This window comes from Columba livia, chromosome 25 (genome assembly GCF_036013475.1).
Source record: "Columba livia isolate bColLiv1 breed racing homer chromosome 25, bColLiv1.pat.W.v2, whole genome shotgun sequence".
In the NCBI taxonomy this organism is placed as follows: Eukaryota; Metazoa; Chordata; class Aves; order Columbiformes; family Columbidae; genus Columba; species Columba livia.
This window is the reverse complement of record NC_088626.1, coordinates 4,740,978-4,762,555: the sequence shown is the minus strand read 5'-3', so window position 1 is coordinate 4,762,555 and position 21,578 is coordinate 4,740,978. Positions and strand designations below refer to the sequence as shown.

The window sequence follows — 21,578 nt, the reverse complement described above, 5'->3', positions numbered from 1 at the left end:
GACACCGGGGGGACACGGGCGGTCCGTCCAGGCCCGGCCCCCGGGCGGGCGGATCCGGGGCGGAGCGGAGGGACCGGCCGGGCCGGTGAGAGCGGGACGGGGACAGGGGGGCCCTATAGACTCTATAGGGTGTGTGTGACCCCCCTAGAGACCCTATAGGGTGTGTGTGACCCCCCTATAGGGTGTGGGGCCTGTACGGGCTGTGTGACCCCCCTATAGACTCTATAAGTTGTGTGGGGCCTGTATGGGATGTGTGACCCCCACATAGACTCTATAGGGTGTGTGGGCCTGTATGGGATCTATAGGGTGTGTGGGGCCTGTATGGGATGTGTGACCCCCACATAGACTCTATAGGGTGTGTGGGGCCTGTATGGGATCTATAGGGTGTGTGGGGCCTGTATGGGCTTTGCGATCCCCCTAGAGATTCTATGGGGTGTGTGGGGCCTGTATGGGCTGTGTGACCCCCACATAGACTCTATAGGGTGTGTGGGGCCTGTATGGGATCTATAGTGTGTGTGGGGCCTGTATGGGATGTGTGACCCCCACACAGACTCTATAGGGTGTGTGGGGGCTGTGTGGGATCTATAGGGTGTGTGGGGCCTGTATGGGATGTGTGACCCCCACATAGACTCTATAGGGTGTGTGGGCCTGTATGGGCTTTGCGACCCCCCTATAGACTCTTTAGGGTGTGTGGGGCCTCTATGGGCTGTGTGACCTCCCCTCCCGAATCTATAGGATGTGTGGGGTGTGTGATCCCCCCATAGGCTCTACAGGGTGTGTGGGACCTGTGTGGGCTGTGTGACCCCCTATAGACCCTATAGGGTGTGTGGGGCCTGTATGGGCTGTGTGACCTACCCCTCCCCGCCCAGAATCTGTAGGGTGTATGGGGTGTGTTATCCCCTATAGACTCTTACAGAGTATGTGGCGAGTGTATGGGATGTGTGACCCCCCCACAGGATCTATAGGGTGTGTGGGGCCTGTATGAGCAGTGTGACCCCCCCCCAGCCCCTATAGGCCCCTCCCAGGCACCCAAACGTTCCAAAATGTGACTTTCTGCCCATTTCTTCCTCTTTTCCAGGACCCAGCGCAGCCGCTTGCTCTTCTCCCCCCTCCACCGACGTCCCCAGCACGTCCCCCCCCGACGGCCACGGTCGGTGACACCGGGGACAGGGACAGGCACGAGGGGACACCCCCTCCCTCTCATTTTCCTCCCGCCTCTCTTATTTTTGGCTTAATAAACACCTTAAAATGACCCCATAAAAGGGGGGGGGGGTGGAATTTACCCCCTCACCACTATTTTACTGGGGGGGTACAAGCCGCCCGCACCGCTGGGTACCCCCAGCTTGATTTTAGGGTTTGAGGCTGGCGAGGGGGGTCCGCTTTGGGAATTTTGGGGCAGGCTGGGGGCGGGGGGGGTGGGTACAAATTGGGGGTTTTGGGTACAAATTGGGGTTTTGGGTACAAATTGGGGTTTGGGGTACAAATTGGGTTTTTCAGGTACAAATCAGGGATTTTTGGATGCAGATGGTGTGGTTTAGGTACAAACCAACATCTCCATGCTGGGGGGGCCGGGGGGGTGTGGGTGGAAAATAAATCGTGGCAGCACCGGAGCTCGGTGACAGAATGAATTCAGATCCCAGGGGATTTGGGCACATTGGTTGCCGGGTTGTTGTGTTGTTTTACATGTTTTCACCTCTTTTTTTGTGCTAAACCGCCTGTTTCCCCACCGGGGAGCTGGTCCAAAGTGGGGAGAGGGGCTCATGTCACCCCCCCGCCTCCCCAACCCCTTTCCTTCCTCCACAGGCAGCATTTTGGGGCCAATTCCCCAATGTTTGGTATTTACGGGCTTTCTACCACCCTTTTCTCTTCTCAGATGAAAACCTGGCTCAGTGATTCGGGGCAGAAACTGGAGATTTTCATCCCTTTTTTGGGCAAATATCGGCCCTTGGCGGGGCGTTGCTGCCAGACCTGCACCCCCAAGAGCTGGGTAAGAGCTTGGGGGGGCACCAGAATTTGGGGACAAGGGGACAAACCCCATCCCGAGGGTCTCATGTCCCCCCCATCTCCTCGCAGGACAATTTCTACCAGACGAATTTCTCATCCCTCGGTTTCCGCGACGCCATCCGGCTGACCGAGGAGGACACGCGGTGAGGCCGGTGAAATGCTGCAAAAAAGCACCCTTTTTCCCCCAAATTTTACCCTTTTCCCCGGCTGTGCGACACCTCTCGCTCCCTAATTATTTCAACGAGTTAAATTAATTAGATATCGAACGGCTGGAAGCCGCGTCTCCGCGCTCAGAGGAACAAGGGCCTCTGCCTCCTGCTGTGCTCAAGCTGGGAGAATTTGGCCACAGAAGCGAGGATTTGGGGTTATTTCTATAGCTTTTCGCTATCTCGATGCTGCTGGGAAGAGTCCGGCTGGTTCCGTGCCAAATATCCGATATATTTGTAATTCCAGAGGTGCCGAAGCCCTTGGTTCCTCTCCCCCTTTCTCTCCCTGGTGGTTTAGTGTTATTTTTGCGCCGTATTTTTGATTTATTTTTCACCAAATCTGGTCATTTTACTCTATTCTACCGAAAACCTCAATTATGTCCCTTTGGGGTGATTTTTAGCTTTAATTTAAGGGCTGGTTTGGAAAAAATCCCCAATTTTGGGGACATTTGCGTGCGTTTTTAGCCATCGCGGGTGTGACGCCGCGAGCAGGGTGACCCGGGGTGTCGCTCTGCCGGCGCCTCCGTTTTCCCCGCTGTGAAATGAGGAGGAAAATCTCAACATTCTTGCAAATTTAGAGGTTTTTGGGGGGCGCCTGGGGTGTCCCCATGTCCCCTGCAGGTACCGGGGCTGGCTGGTGCGCAGGGTGTGCGGGATCCTGGTGCTTTGGGGCCAGGATGTCCCCGACACCCCCAGGGACCTGGCGACCAGGATCTGCCGCAGGTGGGTGGCACCATCAACCCTGTCCCCGTGTCCCCTTTGTCACTGCAGCGAGGGGATGTCGTGGGGAGACTGGGTGAAACTGGGGGGACTGGGTGAAACTCGGGGACTGGGTGCACCACGTACTGGGGGGACTGGGTTAAACTGGGGGCGCTGGGAGTACCCCTGAGGTACTGGGGAGGACTGGGTCAAGCTGGGGGGACTGGGTCAAACTGGGGGGACAGGGAACACCACATAGTGGGGGGACTGGGTGAAACTGGGGGCACCACATACTGAGGGGACTGGGTCAGACTGGGGGCACTGGGAGTGCCCCTGAGGTACTGGGGGGGACTGGGTGAAACTGGGAGGACTGGGTGAAACTGGGGGGACTGGGAGCACCACGTAGTGGGGGGACTGGGTGAAACTGGGGGGACTCGGGGCACCATGTACTGGGGGGACTGAGTCAGACTGGGGGCACTGAGAGTGCCCCTGAAGTACTGGGGGGACTGGGTGAAATTTGGGCACTGGGAACACCCCCGAGGTACTGGGGGGTTGGGTCAAAAACTGGGGGTTCTGAGTAAAACTGGGGAGACTGGGAGCACCACGTATTGGGGGACTGGGTGAAACTGGTGGCACTGGGAGCGCCCCTGAGGTACTGGGGGGACTGGGTGAAACTGGGGAGACTGGGAGCACCACGTATTGGGGGGACTGGGTCAAACTGGGGGCACTGGGAGCGCCCCTGAGGTACTGGGGGGACTGGGTGAAACTGGGGAGACTGGGAGCACCACGTATTGGGGGGACTGGGTCAAACTGGGGGAACTGGGAGCACCCCTGAGGTACTGGGGGGACTGGGTGAAACTGGGGAGACTGGGAGCACCACATAGTGGAGGGACTGGGTCAAACTGGGGGCACTGGGTGAAACTGGGGGCACTGGGAGCACCCCTGAGGTACTGGGTGGGACTGGGTCAAACTGGGAGGACTGGGTAAAACTGGGGGAACTGGGAGCACCAGGTAGTGGGGGGACTGGGTGAAACTGGGGGCACTGGGTGAAACTGGGGGGGGACTGGGAGCACCACATACTGGGGGGGCTGGGTCAGACTGGGGGCACTGAGATTGCACCCTAAGTACTGGGGGGGACTGGGTGAAACTGGGGGCACTGGGAGCCCCTCTGAGGTATTGGGGGGTTGGGTCAAGTTGGGGGTTCTGGGTGAAGCTGGGGAGACTGGGAGCACGACATGCTGGGGGCACTGGGTCAGACTGGGGGCACTGGGAGCACCCCTGAGGTACTGAGGGGACTGGGTGAAACTTGGGGGACTGGGAGCACCACGTATTGGGGGGACTGGGTGAAACTGGGGGCACTGGGAGCACCCCTGAGGTACTAGGGGGACTGGGTGAAACTGGGGAGACTGGGAGCACCACGTAGTGGGGGGACTGGGTCAAACTGGGGGCACTGGGAGCACCCCTGAGGTACTGGGGGGGACTGGGTCAAACTGGGAGGATTGGGTAAAACTGGGGGAACTGGGAGCACCATGTATTGGGGGGACTGGGTCAAACTGGGGGCACTGGGAGCACCCCTGAGTTACTGGGGGGACTGGGTGAAACTGGGGGGGACTGGGAGCACCACGTACTGGGGAGACTGGGTCAGACTGGGGGCACTGGGATTTCACCCTAAGTACTGGGGGGGACTGGGTGAAACTGGGGGCACTGGGAGCCCCCCTGAGGTATTGGGGGGTTGGGTCAAGTTGGGGGTTCTGGGTGAAGCTGGGGAGACTGGGAGCACGACATACTGGGGATACTGGGTCAGACTGGGGGCACTGGGAGCGCCCCTGAGGTACTGAGGGGACTGGGTGAAACTGGGGAGACTGGGAGCACCACGTATTGGGGGGACTGGGTCAAACTGGGCCACTGGGAGCACCCCTGAGGTACTGGGGGGGACTGGGTGAAACTGGGGAGACTGGGAGCACCACGTAGTGGGGGGACTGGGTCAAACTGGGGGCACTGGGAGCACCCCTGAGGTACTGGGGGGGACTGGGTGAAACTGGGAGGACTGGGTAAAACTGGGGGAACTGGGAGCACCATGTAGTGGGGGCACTGGGTCAAACTGGGGACACTGGGCCTTCCTCGAGGAAGGGGCTTTGTGAGGGGTCCCTGTCTCAGCACCCACATTTTGGGGTGTGGGGGGAACTGGCGCTGCCGGGAGGTCCCACAGGTGACGTGGCCTCATCGGGGAACTGTCACCCACCTCCTCATGGCTAATTAGCCGGCACAAAGCCAGTGTGCGGTAATTACAGGGTAATTACGGGTTAATTATGGATTTGACCCCCCTGGCCCCGCTCCGCAGGCTGCGCAGTGTGTCCCAGGGATCCGGAGGGGCCAGCGAATCCCAGCGGCGCTGCAAGGAGGAGATCCAGCGGATCCTGGCGGGGATCCAGGCCCCGCTCGCACGGCCCCTGCTCAGGTCTGGGACCCACGCGGGGGATATTCTGGGATCCTTTGGGGGATGCACATGGATCCTTTGGAGGATATTCCTGGATCCTTTGGGGCATGTGATGGGATCTTTTGGAGGATATTCTGGGATCCTTTGGGTATGCACATGGATCCTTTGGAGGATGTTCCTGGGTCCTCTGGGGATGCACATGGATCCTTTGGGGGCTGCACATGGATATTTTGGGGATACTCTGGGATCTTTTGGCAGCTGCACCTGGATCCTTTGCAGGATATTTTGGGATCCTTTGGGGGATATTCTGGGATCTTTTGGGGGATGCACCTGGATCCTTTGGAGGATATTCCCAGGTCCTTTGGGGGTTGCACCTGGATCCTTTGGGGAATGCACTGGGATCCCTTGGGGGCTGCACACGGATATTTTGGGGATATTCTGGAATCCTTTGCGCCCTGCACTTGGATCCTTTGGAGGATATTTTGGGATCCTTGGAGGGGGTGCGCACGGATCCTTTGGGCATATTCTGGGATCTTTTGGAGGATATTCTGGAATCCTTTGGGTATGCACATGGATCCTTCAGGGGATGTGCTGGGATCCTTTGGGGGATGCGCACGGATCCTTTGGGCATATTCTGGGATCTTTTGGAGGATATTCTGGGATCCTTTGGGGGCTGCGTGCGCAGAGACCCCCCTGCATCTCCTGGGGACGATTCCCCGCTTCCTTTCAGGGAGCTGGAATCTGACCTGGGATCGAGAAGGGGGAAAAAACCCCAAACACGGTGGGGCTGGAAATCCAAGCGAAGCCAAAAGGAACTTTTCTCTCCTTCTCTCTCCGCTTTTCTTTCTCTCCTCCTGTCATGGAGCAATTGGCAATTAGAGGTCGCATCACAGCCTAATTGCTCGGCTGATTGAGCCGGAATAAAAGAACCTTCTGAGCAGCTTCAAGTATTTAAAGGGAAGAAAAAGCTCCCCGGGGGATCCGAGCGCTGGATCGTTCCCGGAACCAGCGCGGGAGGAAAATCACTCCGGCTTTTGTTGTCTTGTCACATCCACCACTAGCGGTTTAACTTAATGGATGATAAAGCTGTTTAGTGACATTTGAAGAGCTGCCTGGGTGGGGAAAGCGAGGCAGGGCGGGGTGGGGGGTCTTGGGGGGTTCTCACTCTTCTCATTTGCTTCTTTTCCTGCAGATTTTGCGCCTGGGTTCTGCTCAAGCTGCTGAGCCGCCTGTTCCTGAGCGTCCAGCTCCACCGCGGGCAGCTGGCGACGGTGCAGGGGGCGGCCAGGACGGTGGGGACCCCCCAACCCGCTCGTGTGCTCCCCAAACCCTCCTGTCCCCCCGACCCCTCGTCCCCAGCGTGACCCCCGCCCTGTCCCCCAGCCCGACGTGCCGCTGCTTTTCCTGTGCGCCCACAAGTCGCCGCTGGACGCGCCGCTGCTGGCGCTGCTGCTGTTCTCGCAGGGACTCGGGGCGCCCCGGGTGGCACTGGGGGGGGACACCTGCACCCCCCTGCTGCGGTAAGAGCTCCCCCAGTTCCTCCACTTTGGCCCAGTTGCTCCACCGCTACATCAACGGGTGCTCCCAGTTCCCCCGGTTTGACCCAGTACCCCCAGTTTGGTGCAGTTCCCCCACCAGTATGTCAATGGGTGCTCGAGTACCCCCAGTTTGGCCCAGTACCCCCAGTTTGACCCAGTTCTCCACCAGTATGTCAAAGTGATGCTCCCAGTACCCCCAGTTTGGCCCAGTACCCCCAGTTTGACCCAGTTCTCCACCAGTATGTCAAAGTGATGCTCCCAGTACCCCCAGTTTGGCCCAGTACCCCCAGTTTGACCCAGTTCCCCCACCAGTACGTCAATGGGTGCTCCCAGTACCCCCAGCTTGGCCCAGTACCCCAATTTGACCCAGTACCCCACCAGTACATCAACAAGTGCTCCCAGTACACCCAGTTTGACCCAGTTCCCCACCAGTACATCAATGGGTGCTCCCAGGACCCCCAGTCTGGCCCAGTTCCCCACCAGTGTGTCAAAGTGGTGCTCCCAGTTCCCCCAGTTTGACTGAGTTCTCCCACCAGTACATCAACAGGTGCTCGCAGTACCCCCAGTTTGGCCCAGTACCCCCAGTTTGACCCAGTTCCCCACCAGTATGTCAAAGTGGTGCTCCCAGTCCCCCCAGATTGACCCAGTTCCCCACCAGTACATCAACAGGTGCTCCCAGTACCCCCAGTTTGGCCCAGTACCCCCAGTTTGGCCCAGTTCCCCCACCAATACATCAATGGGTGCTCCCAGTACCCCCAGTTTGACCCAGTTCCCCACCAGTATGTCAAAGTGGTGCTCCCAGTCCCCCCAGATTGACCCAGTTCCCCACCAGTACATCAACAGGTGCTCCCAGTACCCCCAGTTTGGCCCAGTTCCCCCACCAATACATCAATGGGTGCTCCCAGTACCCCCAGTTTGACCCAGTTCCCCACCAGTATGTCAAAGTGGTGCTCCCAGTACCCCCAGTTTGGCCCAGTACCCTCAGTTTGAGGCAGTTCCCCACCAGTATGTCAAGGGGGTGCTCCCAGTCCCCCCAGTTTCACCCAGTCCCTGCGGCAGGCGGTGCTGGGGACACGGGGGACACGGTGGGTGCGGGGGGTGTTATTTTGTGGTTCCCCGCAGGTCTCTGCTCGCCCGCCTCGGGGGGGTTTTCCTGCCGCCGCGGGACGAGGCCGAGGGGCTGGCGGGGGCCGTGCTGGCCGCGGTACGACTGGGACCAGTTCAGCGCGGGTACTGGGGGCGCGGAACGGCCCCCGAGAGCCGACAGTGCTCGGTGGGGGGATATGGGGGGCCGGGTGCGGGGGTGGCCAAAGGAGGGACACGGCAGCTCCGCTGCAGCCACAGGACCCCCAGTTTGGCTCAGTACCCCCAGTTTGGCTCAGTACCCCCAGTTTGACCCAATACACCCACTTTGACCCAGTACACCCAGTTTGGCCCATTTCCCCCCCCAGTACACCAAAGGGGTGCTGCCTGTACCCCCAGTTTGACCCAGTACCCCAGTTTGACCCAGTACCCCCACTTTGGCCCAGTTCCCCCAGTTTAACTCAGTTCCCCCACCAGTACATCAAAGGGGTGCTGTCTGTACCCCCAGTTTGGCCCATTACCCCACCAGTATATCAAAGTGCTGCTCCCAGTACCCCAGTCTAACCCAGTCCCCCCATTTTCACCCAGTATCCCCTCCCAGTACCTCAGGAGTGCTCCCAGACCCCCCAGTTTGATCCAGTACCCCCCACCCCATACCCCAGGGGCATTGCCAATCCCCCTGGTTTCACCCAGTCTCCACAGTTTAACCCCGTCCCCCCAGTTCGTGGCTCTCCCAGTCTCCCCAGTTTAACCCAGTCCCCCCAGTTCGTGGCTCTCCCAGTCTCCCCAGTTTAACCCAGTCTCCCCAGTTTAACCCAGTCCCCCCAGTTCATGGCTTTCCCAGTCTCCCCAGTTTAACCCAGTCCCCCCAGTTTGTGGCTCTCCCAGTCTCCCCAGTTTAACCCAGTCCCCCCAGTTTAACCCAGTCCCCCCAGTTCATGGCTCTCCCAGTCTCCCCAGTTTAACCCAGTCCCCCCAGTTCGTGGCTCTCCCAGTCTCCCCAGTTTAACCCAGTCCCCCCAGTTTGTGGCTCTCCCAGTCTCCCCAGTTTAACCCAGTCCCCCCAGTTTAACCCAGTCCCCCCAGTTCATGGCTCTCCCAGTCTCCCCAGTTTAACCCAGTCCCCCCAGTTCATGGCTCTCCCAGTCTCCCCAGTTTAACCCAGTCCCCCCAGTTTGTGGCTCTCCCAGTCTCCGCAGTTTAACCCAGTCTCCCCAGTTTAACCCAGTCTCCCCAGTTCATGGCTCTCCCAGTCTCCCCAGTTTAACCCAGTCTCCCCAGTTTAACCCAGTCCCCCCAGTTCGTGGCTCTCCCAGTCTCCCCAGTTTAACCCAGTCTCCCCAGTTTAACCCAGTCCCCCCAGTTCGTGGCTCTCCCAGTCTCCCCAGTTTAACCCAGTCCCCCCAGTTTAACCCAGTCCCCCCAGTTCATGGCTCTCCCAGTCTCCCCAGTTTAACCTAGTCTCCCCAGTTTAACCCAGTCCCCCCAGTTCGTGGCTCTCCCAGTCTCCCCAGTTTAACCCAGTCCCCCCAGTTCGTGGCTCTCCCAGTCTCCCCAGTTTAACCCAGTCCCCCCAGTTCGTGGCTCTCCCAGTCTCCCCAGTTTAACCCAGTCCCCCCAGTTCGTGGCTCTCCCAGTCTCCCCAGTTTAACCCAGTCCCCCCAGTTTGTGGCTCTCCCAGTCTCCGCAGTTTAACCCAGTCTCCCCAGTTTAACCCAGTCTCCCCAGTTCATGGCTCTCCCAGTCTCCCCAGTTTAACCCAGTCTCCCCAGTTTAACCCAGTCCCCCCAGTTCGTGGCTCTCCCAGTCTCCCCAGTTTAACCCAGTCTCCCCAGTTTAACCCAGTCCCCCCAGTTCGTGGCTCTCCCAGTCTCCCCAGTTTAACCCAGTCCCCCCAGTTTAACCCAGTCCCCCCAGTTCATGGCTCTCCCAGTCTCCCCAGTTTAACCTAGTCTCCCCAGTTTAACCCAGTCCCCCCAGTTCGTGGCTCTCCCAGTCTCCCCAGTTTAACCCAGTCCCCCCAGTTCGTGGCGGACCTGCTGCGCAGCCGGCAGCCGCTGCTGCTGTTCCTGGAGGAGCCCGCGCTGCCCCGGGTCCTAGCGCCCGCCGCCCGGCGCTGGCTGCGCCCCGTGTGCCGCGCCCTGAGCCAGCGTGCCGTGCGCGACGTGACCGTGGTGCCCGTGGGGATCGCCTACGATATCACCCCCGGGGACACGCGGGGGGACACACCGGTGAGGGGACAGCACCCAAAGCGGGGGACGGCACCCAAATGGGGGGACGGCGCCTAAATGGGACAGCACCCAAAGTAGGGGAACAGCACCCAAATGAGGGGATGGCACCCAAATGGGGGGGACAGCACCCAAACGGGGGGACAGCACACAAATGGGGGGGACGGCATCCAGATGGGGGACAGTACCCAAATGAGAGGGACAGCACTGAAACGGGGGGATAGCACCCAAATGGGGGGACGGCGCCTAAATGGGACAGCACCCAAAGTAGGGGAACAGCACCCAAATGAGGGGATGGCACCCAAATGGGGGGACAGCACCCAAACGGGGGGACAGCACCCAAATGGGGCACGGCACCTAAATGGGACAGCACCCAAGGTGGGGAGACAGCACCCAAGTAGGGGCAGAACCCAAATGGGGGACGGCACCCAGACCAGTGGGGAACAGCACCCAAATGGGGGACAGCACCCAAATGGGAGGGACAGCACCCAAATGGGGGGAAGGCATCCAAATTGGGGGACAGCATCCAAATGGGGGGATGGCACCCCAACGTTGGGGACAGCAACTAAATGGGAAAGCACCCAAAGTGGGAGGACAGCACCCAAATGGGGGGGACGGCATCCAAATGGGGGACAGTACCCAAATAGGGGGATGGCACCCAAATGGGGGACAGCACCCAAACTGGGGGGGAACAGCACCCAAATAGGGGACAGCACTGAAATGGGGGGATAGCACTTAAACGCGGGGGATGGCAACTAAATGGGACAGCACCCAAAGGGGGGGGACAGCACACAAATGGGGGGGATGGCATCCAAATGGGGGACAGTACCCAAATAGGGGGATGGCACCCAAATGGGGGACAGTACCCAAATGAGAGGGACAGCACTGAAATGGGGGGATAGCACCCAAAATGGGGGGATGGCACCTAAATGGGACAGCACCCAAAGTGGGGGGACAGCACCCAAATGGGGGGACGGCATCCAGATGGGGGACAGTACCCAAATAGGGGGATGGCACGCAAATGGGGGACAGCACCCAAATGGGAGGAACAGCACTGAAATGGGGGGATAACACCCAAATGGGGGGATAGCACCCAAAGGGAGGGGACAGTACCTAAATGGGGGGGATGGCACCCAAATGGGGGTCAGCACCCAAATGTGGGATGCTTTTGAGGTCCACATGGGTGCCTTTACGGTGCTCTTGGGGTTTTGGGGTGCCTTGGGTGCTCTTGGGGTGCCCCTGGGGTTTTGGAGTGCTCATGGGTTCCCCCAGGTGCCTTTTGGTGCCCTTGGGAATTTTGGGGTGCCCCTGGGGTTTTGGGGCCCTCTGAGTGCCCAGAGGGATTCTGGGGTCCCCTGGGTGCTTTGGGGTGCAGCACCCAAATGGGTGGTGTTCTTGGGGTCCACATGGGTGCTCCTGGGATTTTTGGGGGTGCAGTGAGTGCTCTTGGGGTGCCTTGGGATTTTGGGGTGCTCATGGGTTCCTGTGGGGTTTTGGGGTCCCTGGGCGCTCTTGGGGCGCAGCACCCAAATGTGGGGGCGCGTTCCCCGTGTCCGCAGGCGCTGGCATGTTTGGGATCCTGCGCGTGGCCCTCGGGGCCGGACTCCGAAATCGTGGCTGCGCCCGCGTGGACTTCGGGCCAACCCTTCTCCTTGCAGGTACGGGGGATCCCCACCGGATCCTGGATCCACCCGATCCCAGGGGGTCCTTGATGGGGTGGTGGGGATGGTGAACCCAGGGGGGCATCCAGGGTTTTCTGAGGGATCTGGATTCTCAGGGGATCTCCTGGGGATCTCAGGTTCTCCTGGGGGTTTGGGTTCTCCAGGGGATCTGGAGTTCTTGGTGGATCTCTTGGGCTCTCCAGGGATCTGAGGTTTCTCCAGGGATTTGGGGTTCTCGTGGGGCTCTTGTGTTCTCCTGAGGTTCTCCAGGGGATCCAGAGTTCTCCCAGGGCTCTTGGGTTCTCCTGAGGATCTGGGGTTCTCAGTGGATCTCCTGGGAATCTTGGGTTCTCCAGGGGATCTCAGGTTCTCCTGGGGATCTGGGTTTCTCTGGGCTCTCCAGGGGATCCAAGGTTCTGCAGGGATCTGAGGTTCTCCAGGGATCCAGGGGATCTGGAGTTCTCAGAGGATTCCCCAGGGATCTCAGGTTCTCCAAGGGGATCCAGAGCTCTCCAGGGTGCTTCAAGGATGTGGGTTCTCTGGGGACCTCATGTTCTCCGGGGATCTGAGGTTCTCCAGGGGATCTTGGGATCTCCTGGGGCTCTGGGGCTCTCCAGGGGCTCTCCAGGGATCCCCGTTATGGAAAGCTGGGGGTGCTGGTCCCCAAGGGCTCAGCTCCCTGGGCTGTTCCCAGGAGTTCGCGGCCCGAGGGTGGGTGGATCCATGTGGAGCCGCGTCCGGAGGAGCCACCGGGGGCACCGGAACCACGTGAGCACCACGGGGACCCCTCAGCCCCTTTCTTCACCTTTTTACACCCCATTTTCTCTCCTTGTTTTCTCCTCACCCCCTTTTCTCACCCCGTTTACTCTTGGTCCCCTTTTCTCGTCCCCTTTTCTCACCCCATTTTCTCGCCCCCTTTCCCCCCCGTTTCTCCTGCCCCCCGGGTGACAAAGCTGTGATTTGGGGTCCCAGCCCCACGGTGGTCCGCTGGTCCGGAGACCGAAGAGGAGACACTGGTGACGCGGCTGGGCCTGCACGCGCTGAGTGGTGAGGGGGCTGTCTGTCCGGCCGGCCGTCTGTCCAGCCGGCTGTCTGTCCATCTGTCCATGCCATCTGTCCGGGCTGTGGGGTCCCTTGGGATGTCACCAGCGCCCCTGGGGCTCGGGGGGTGAATCCCTGATGCCTGAGATCCTGCCTTCCCTTCCCTCTTCCCCTTCCCTTCCTTGCCTTTCCTTTCTTTCCTTTCCTTTCCTTTCTTTCCTTTCTTTCCTTTCTTTCCTTTCCTTTCCTTTCCTTTCCTTTCCTTTCCTTCCTTTCCTTTCCTTTCTTTCCTTTCCTTTCCTTTCCTTTCCTTTCCTTTCCTTTCCTTTCTTTCCTTTCCTTTCCTTTCCTTTCCTTTCCTTTCCTTTCCTTTCCTCTCCCCTTCCCCTTCCCCTTCCCTTCCCTTCCCCTTGCCCCTTCCCCTTCCTTCCCCTTCCCCTTCGCCTTCCCCTTCCCCTTCCCTTTCCCTTCCCTTTCCCTTTCCCTCTCTCCCTTCCCTTTCCCCTTCCCTTCCCCTTCCCCTTCCCCTTCCCCTTCCCTTCCCTCTCCTGTCCCACAGACACCATCTCCTGTTCCGCTGTCACAGCCGTGGGGATCACATCTGCGCTGCTGCTGCACAAGCACCGTGGGGTGAGACGGAATTTTCCACAGTTGCCTTCCTTTTGGGGGAATTTTCCTCCCCCTTCTTCCTTCTCCTTCCTTCTCCTCCTTCCTTCCACCGTCCTCCTCATCTTTCCTCTCTTCCTCCTCCCTCTTCCTTCCTCTTTCCTTTTTCCCCTTTCCTCCTCCTTCCTTCCTCTTTCTTCCTCCTTTCTCCTTCCTCTTCCTTCTTCCTCCCCTCTTCTCCTCTTTCTCCCCTCTCCTCCTCTTTCCTCCTCCTTCTTCCTTCCTTCACTTTCCTTCTTCCCTCATACTTTTCCTCCTTCCTTCCTCCTCCTCTTTCCTTCTTCCTCCTCTTCTTCCCTTCCTGCTTCGTTCCTCTTCCTCTTCCTTCTCCTTTTCTCCTCCTCCTTCCTCTTCCTCCCCTGTTCCTTCTCCTCCTCTTCCTTCTTCCTCCTTCCTTCCTCCTTCTCTTCCTCTCACTTTCCTCCTCCTCCTCTCTTTCTCCTCCTCCTCCTCCCTCCTCCTCTTTTCCTTCTTCCTCCTCTTCTTCCTTCCTTCCTCCTTCTCTTTCCACCTCTTCCTCTTCCTCCCCATTCCTTCTCCTCCTCTTCCTTCTTCCTCCTCTACCTCCCCTTCCTCTTCCTCTTTCCTTCTCCTTTCCTCCTTCCTCTTCTCCCCAATCCCTCCTCCTCCTCTTTCCTTCTTCCTCCTTCCTTCCTCCTCCTCTTTCCTCCTTCTTTCCTCCTCTTCCTTCTTCGTCCTCCTCTTCCTCCTTCCTTCCTTCTCCTCTTCCTGCTTCTTTCCTCCTCTTTCCTTCTTCCTCCTCCTCTTCCTTCTCCTCTTCCACCTCTTTCCTCCTCCTTTCCCTCCTCCTCCTTCCTGTTCCTCCCCATTCCTCCTCCTCTTTCCTCTTCCTCCTTCCTTCCTCCTCCTCTTTCCTCCTTCTTTCCTCCTCTTTCCTTCTTCCACCTTCCTCTTCCTCCCCATTCCTCCTCCTCTTCCTTCTTCCTCTCCACTTCCTCCTCTTCCTCTTCCTTCCTCCTCCCTTTCCACCTCTTTCCTCCTCCTTTCCTCCTTTCCTCCTCCCTCTTCCTCCCCATTCCTCCTCCTCTTTCCTTCTTCCTCCTTCCTTCCTCCTCCTCTTTCCTCCTTCTTTCCTCCTCTTTCCTTCTTCCTCCTCCTCTTCCTCCTTCCTTCCTTCTCCTCTTTCCACCTCTTTCCTCCTCCTTTCCTCCTCCTCCTTCCTCTTCCTCCCCATTCCTCCTCCTCTTTCCTTCTTCCTCCTCCACTTCCTCCTCTTCCTCCTTCCTTCCTCCTCCCCTTTCCACCTCTTTCCTCCTCCTTTCCTCCTTTCCTCCTCCCTCTTCCTCCCCATTCCTCCTCCTCTTCCTTCTTCCTCCTTCCTTCCTCTTCCTCTTTCCTCCTTCTTTCCTCCTCTTTCCTTCTTCCTCCTCCTCTTCCTCCTTCCTTCCTTCTCCTCTTTCCACCTCTTTCCTCCTCCTTTCCTCCTCCTCCTTCCTCTTCCTCCCCATTCCTCCTCCTCTTCCTTCTTCCTCCTCCTCTTCCTCCCTTCCTCCTTCCTTCCTCCTCCTCTTTCCACCTCTTTCCTCCTCCTTTCCTCCTTTCCTCCTTTCCTCCTCCTCCTTCCTCTTCCTTCCCATTCCTCCTCCTCTTTCCTTCTTCCTCCTCCTCTTCCTCCCCTTCCTCCTTCCTTCCTCCTCCTCTTTCCACCTCTTTCCTCCTCCTCCTTTCCTCCATTCCTCCTCCTCTTTCCTTCTTCCTCCTCCTCTTCCTCCTCTTCCTCCTTCCTTCCTCCTCCCCTTTCCACCTCTTTCCTCCTCCTTTCCTCCTTTCCTCCTCCCTCTTCCTCCCCATTCCTCCTCCTCTTTCCTTCTTCCTCCTCCTCTTCCTCCTTCCTTCCTTCTCCTCTTTCCACCTCTTTCCTCCTCCTTTCCACCTCCTCCTTCCTCTTCCTCCCCATTCCTCCTCCTCTTTCCTTCTTCCTCCTCCTCTTCCTCCTCTTCCTCCTTCCTTCCTCCTCCCCTTTCCACCTCTTTCCTCCTCCTTTCCTCCTTTCCTCCTCCCTCTTCCTCCCCATTCCTCCTCCTCTTTCCTTCTTCCTCCTCCTCTTCCTCCTTCCTTCCTCCTCCCCTTTCCACCTCTTTCCTCCTCCTTTCCTCCTTTCCTCCTCCCTCTTCCTCCCATTCCTCCTCCTCTTTCCTTCTTCCTCCTCCTCTTCCTCCTTCCTTCCTTCTCCTCTTTCCACCTCTTTCCTCCTCCTTTCCACCTCCTCCTTCCTCTTCCTCCCCATTCCTCCTCCTCTTTCCTTCTTCCTCCTCCTCTTCCTCCTCTTCCTCCTTCCTTCCTCCTCCCCTTTCCACCTCTTTCCTCCTCCTTTCCTCCTTTCCTCCTCCCTCTTCCTCCCCATTCCTCCTCCTCTTTCCTTCTTCCTCCTCCTCTTCCTCCTTCCTTCCTTCTCCTCTTTCCACCTCTTTCCTCCTCCTTTCCACCTCCTCCTTCCTCTTCCTCCCCATTCCTCCTCCTCTTTCCTTCTTCCTCCTCCTCTTCCTCCTCTTCCTCCTTCCTTCCTCCTCCTCTTTCCACCTCTTTCCTCCTCCTTTCCTCCTTTCCTCCTTTCCTCCTTTCCTCCTTTCCTCCCTCTTCCTCCCCATTCCTCCTCCTCTTTCCTTCTTCCTCCCTCCTTCCTCCTCCTGGCTGCTCTTCTCCCGTCCGTCCCGTCCCCTGCAGGCGGTGCTGCTGTCGCGGCTGCTGCGGGACTTCGGGTGGCTGCTGGAGGAGATCCTGCTGCGCCAGCACGACGTCGGCTTCTCGGGGCAGCTGCGGGCGCTGGTGCGGCACAGCCTGGCGCTGCTGTCCCCTCGTGTCACCCTGCTCCGCCTGGCGCCGCGCGGGGACGCGCTGGTGCTGCCCGCGGGCTCGGCCGAGGCGCAGGGGGAGCTGCGCCGGCTCAGCGCCGCCGTGCTGCCCGTGTTCGCCTGCGAGGCCGTGGGAGGTGAGGGAACACTGGGGACTGGTGGCACCAGGGGATGGTGGCACCGGGGAATAGTGACACCAGTGACTGGGGACGCTGGGGACTTGGTGGCACCAGGGGATGGTGGCACTGGAGAATAGTGACACCAGTGACTGGGGACACTGGGGACTTGGTGGCACCAGGGGATGATGGCACCGGGGAATAGTGACACCAGTGACTGGTGACGCTGGGGACGTGGTGGCACCAGGGGATGGTGGCACCGGGGAATAGTGACACCAGTGACTGGTGATGCTGGGGACTTGGTGACACCAGGGGATGGTGGCACCGGGGAATAGTGACACCAGTGATTGGTGACACTGGGGACTTGGTGACACCAGGGGATGGTGGCACCGGGGAATAGTGACACCAGTGACTGGGGACGCCGGGGACTTGGTGACAGCAGGGGATGGGGACACTGGAGAATAGTGACACCAGTGATTGGTGACACTGGGGACTTGGTGACACCAGGGGATGGTGGCACCGGGGAATAGTGACACCAGTGATTGGTGACACTGGGGACTTGGTGACACCAGGGGATGGTGGCACCGGGGAATAGTGACACCAGTGACTGGTGATGCTGGGGACTTGGTGACACCAGGGGGTGGGGACACTGGGGGTTGGTGATGCCAGGGAATGGTGACATGGGGAATGGTGACACTGGGGACTTGGTGACACCAGGGAATGGCGGCACTGGGGAATAGTGACACCAGTGACTGGTGACACTGGGGACTTGGTGACACCAGGGAATGGCGGCACTGGGGAATAGTGACGCCAGTGACTGGTGACACTGGGGACTTGGTGACACCAGGGGATGGGGACACTGGGGGTTGGTGATGCCAGGGAATGGTGACATGGGGAATGGTGACACTGGGGACTTGGTGACACCAGGGGATGGTGGCACCGGGGAATAGTGACACCAGTGACTGGTGACACTGGGGACTTGGTGGCACCAGGGGATGGTGGCACCGGGGAATAGTGACACCAGTGACTGGTGACACTGGGGACTTGGTGACACCAGCGGGTGGGGACACTGGGGGTTGGTGATGCCAGGGAATGGTGACATGGGGAATGGTGACACTGGGGATTGGTGGCACCAGGGGATGGGGACACTGGGGAATAGTGACACCAGTGACTGGTCACACTGGGGACTTGGTGACACCAGGGGATGGGGACACTGGAGAATAGTGACACCAGTGATTGGTGACACTGGGGACTTGGTGACACCAGGGGATGGTCACATCAAGGACTCAGTGACATCAGGAGATGGTGACACTGGGGGTCAGTGATGCCAGGGGATGGTGACACCAGGGAATAGTGACACCAGGGATCAGTGACACCATGCACTCGGTGACACCAGGAGATGGTGAGACCAAGGAATGGTGACACCAGGGATCAGTGACACCAGGGACTTGAGGACACTGGGGATCAGTGACACACAGGAATGGTGACACCAGGAAATGGTGACACCAGCGATCAGTGACACTGGGGACTTGGTGACACCAAGGACTTGGTGGCACCAGGGACATGGTGACACTGGAGAATGGTGACACCAGGTGTGTCATGACACCCAAGCTTGGTGACACGGGGCAATAGCGACACCAACGACTCACACCAGGGATTAGTGACACTGGTGCTCGTTGACACGAGGGACTTGGTGACACTGGGGACTCCATGACACCAGGGATCAGTGACACGGGGGATTGGCGACGTGGGTGATGGTGACACCAGGGACTGGGATGCTGGTGACCGGTGACCCCGGTGATGGGTGGTGTCCCCACAGCCTGTGCCATCCGCGCGCTGCTGCTGGAGCTGCTGCCGTTCCTGGGGTCCAGCGCCGGGCGCCCCGGGATCGTGCTGAGCCAGGACGAGCTGCAGCGCAAGACGCTGGAGCTGCTGCGGCTGCTGCCCCCGAACCTGCTGGGGCTGCAGGTGGGGCTGGGGACACCGGGGGACACCAGGGGGCACCGGGTGGCAGCGGCACCCCCAGGTCACCTGTCCCCCCCTTCCCTCCTCCCAGCCCTGCCAGCCCCCTGAGCGCCGCAGCCACGACGTCCTGGACAAGCTGCTCCTGTGCGGGCTGCTGGAGGTCGAGGAGGTGGGTGACACCCCGGGAGGGGACCCTGTGGGGACAGGGTGACACCCCCGAGGTGCCACAACCCCCGCTTGTCCCCACAGCCCGAGGGCGAGCGCTGGGCCTGCGACGTGTCCCGGCGGCCCTGGGCCAGGATGGATTTCAGCGACAGCGACAGCGACGGCGCCGACGAGCTCCCCAAACGCTGCTTCAAGGTACCGGGGGTGTCCCCGAGCGGCCTCGGTGACGGGGACAGGCCAGTGTCACCTGCGCTTCCTCCCGCAGCTCAGCGAGCCCCAGGGCTGCCCTGGCTTCCTCCTCTTCCTCTGCCGCCTCCTCAGCCCCGTCCTGGGGACATTCGCCCGCGCGGTGACGTTCCTGGAGCGGCCACAGTGGCCCCAGCCCGGTGAGACCTCCCCCGGGGAGGGACAACACTTCCCAACCCCCCCAGGGGTTTTTGGGGTAACCCAACAGCCCCTCCAGGGACGGCGACTCCCCCACTGCCCTGGGCAGCCTGTTCAGTGCCCCAGAGCCCTTTGGGGAAGGATTTGCTCCCAGTTTCAGCCCTGGCCTCACTAACAGCGTCAGTCGGAGCAGCCCTGTCTGGTTCACACCTCCGACCACCCAACCCCAGCTCAGGGTCCACCACTGGCCGCCCTGCTCCTAAAACGTGGCAGATACGGGATTATAACGAGTCACCCCCCTAATAAACCCCATTTCCAACCATCAGTCCAGTCCTACGCGGGGCACTCCTAACCAGCTCAGTCTGGTGTCTCAACTCCCATCACCAACAAGCCCAACAGCAGAATTAACTAGTATAATTGCAACTGATCTACCCCTAACGATCATTTTAATTGGAGTTGCGACCCTAGTAACCACTTTGTACACCCTACTAACCACTCCATACACCCTATTAACCCCTTCATACACCCTACTAACCACTTTGTACACCCTATTAACCCCTTCATACACCCTAGTAACCCCTTCATACACCCTAGTAACCACCCCATACACCCTATTAACCCCTTCATACACCCTACTAACCACCCCATACACCCTATTAACCCCTTCATACACCCTAGTAACCACACCATACACCCTATTAACCCCTTCATACACCCTAGTAACCACCCCATACACCCTATTAACCCCTTCATACACCCTATTAACCCCTTCATACACCCTATTAACCACTCCATACACCCTATTAACCCATTCATACACCCTAGTAACCACCCCATACACCCTATTAACCCCTTCATACACCCTAGTAACCACCCCATACACCCTATTAACCCCTTCATACACCCTACTAACCACCCCATACACCCTATTAACCCCTTCATACACCCTATTAACCCCTTCATACACCCTAGTAACCACTCCATACACCCTATTAACCCCTTCATACACCCTAGTAACCACTCCATACACCCTATTAACCCCTTCATACACCCTAGTAACCACCCCATACACCCTATTAACCCCTTCATACACCCTACTAACCACCCCATACACCCTATTAACCCCTTCATACACCCTAGTAACCACCCCATACACCCTATTAACCCCTTCATACACCCTAGTAACCACACCATACACCCTATTAACCCCTTCATACACCCTAGTAACCACCCCATACACCCTATTAACCCCTTCATACACCCTATTAACCCCTTCATACACCCTAGTAACCACTCCATACACCCTATTAACCCATTCATACACCCTAGTAACCACTCCATACACCCTATTAACCCCTTCATACACCCTAGTAACCACTCCATACACCCTATTAACCCCTTCATACACCCTAGTAACCACCCCATACACCCTATTAACCCCTTCATACACCCTAGTAACCACCCCATACACCCTATTAACCCCTTCATACACCCTAGTAACCACTCCATACACCCTATTAACCCCTTCATACACCCTAGTAACCACTCCATACACCCTATTAACCCCTTCATACACCCTACTAACCACCCCATACACCCTATTAACCCCTTCATACACCCTACTAACCACCACATACACCCTATTAACCCCTTCATACACCCTACTAACCACTCCATACACCCTATTAACCCCTTCATACACCCTAGTAACCCCTTCATACACCCTGTTTGTACTGCCAATAACCCAACGAGGGACATTGTCAACCCACATCTATTCAAAACTCAACCACACAAGCACATCATCCCATGCTCCTTGTCCTAAAACCTGAGCTCATCTCCAGGATCCTCTTGTGCGAGTCAAGTTTAACCCAAACCATGAGCCTAAAAATCGCAGTTAAACCCGTCTTAACCTGCCCAGGGGAGGTTCAGCCAGCAAGAACTGCTGATTCCCACCTCTAAAACCTCAGCCCATTTGCTTTTAAGCGATCATTGCAATTAACTGGTTTTAGGAGCCGTTAATCTTGGTGCAAATCGCAGTAAATAGCAGAACCCGCCCCTCCGTTCCCCTCACGCTCAATCATCCCAACACCGACACGAGCAGAACGGGGGGGGGGGGGTGGCGTCTGACCCCCGTTTGTGTCCCCCCCCAGAGGCGGTTTGTTTGGAGGCGCTGCTGCAGTTCCTGGCCGAGGGGGACGATGTCGGTGAGTCCGGGCTGGGGGGACACACACAGACCCCCCAGAGGGGCTGCGGGTGCTCCCGTTGGGGTTTCTCTCCCCACAGAGCCCCCCAGCCGCAGCGCGGCCCTCAGCGCGCTCCAGACCTTCAAGGACATGGGGGTGAGTGTGACGGGGGTCTCGCGGCCGTGTAACCCCGGCTGTGTCCCCCCCGGTGACACCCGTGTCCCCGCACAGGTGCTGGAGGAGCTGAGGGGTCCCGCGGGGCCGCAGCTCCAGCTCACCCAGCCGTTCCGCAGCACCGCGGCGCGCGCGGAGCTGGAGACCTTCGTGCGGCAGTTCCTGCAGATGTGACACGCGCCAGGGGTGACAATAAATTGAGGGTGACAATAAAG

At 58.6% G+C, this 21,578-nt stretch overlaps 1 protein-coding gene across 1 annotated transcript; it reads left to right on the top strand.

The window, feature by feature from the left end:
- Positions 1–21,567, top strand: LOC102088661 (glycerol-3-phosphate acyltransferase 2, mitochondrial). Its single transcript, XM_065041223.1, has 20 exons — positions 1–85; positions 1,079–1,150; positions 1,874–1,987; positions 2,074–2,147; positions 2,832–2,933; positions 5,251–5,367; positions 6,539–6,638; positions 6,730–6,866; positions 8,007–8,088; positions 9,992–10,247; positions 12,829–12,903; positions 13,457–13,527; positions 16,249–16,513; positions 18,312–18,460; positions 18,549–18,626; positions 18,707–18,817; positions 18,888–19,008; positions 21,157–21,210; positions 21,290–21,345; positions 21,421–21,567. The coding sequence occupies exons 3-20, from the start codon at positions 1,874–1,876 to the stop codon at positions 21,535–21,537; spliced, it is 2,079 nt and encodes a 692-aa protein (XP_064897295.1). The 5' UTR covers positions 1–85; positions 1,079–1,150; the 3' UTR covers positions 21,538–21,567.
- The last annotated feature ends 11 nt before the right edge of the window (positions 21,568–21,578 follow it).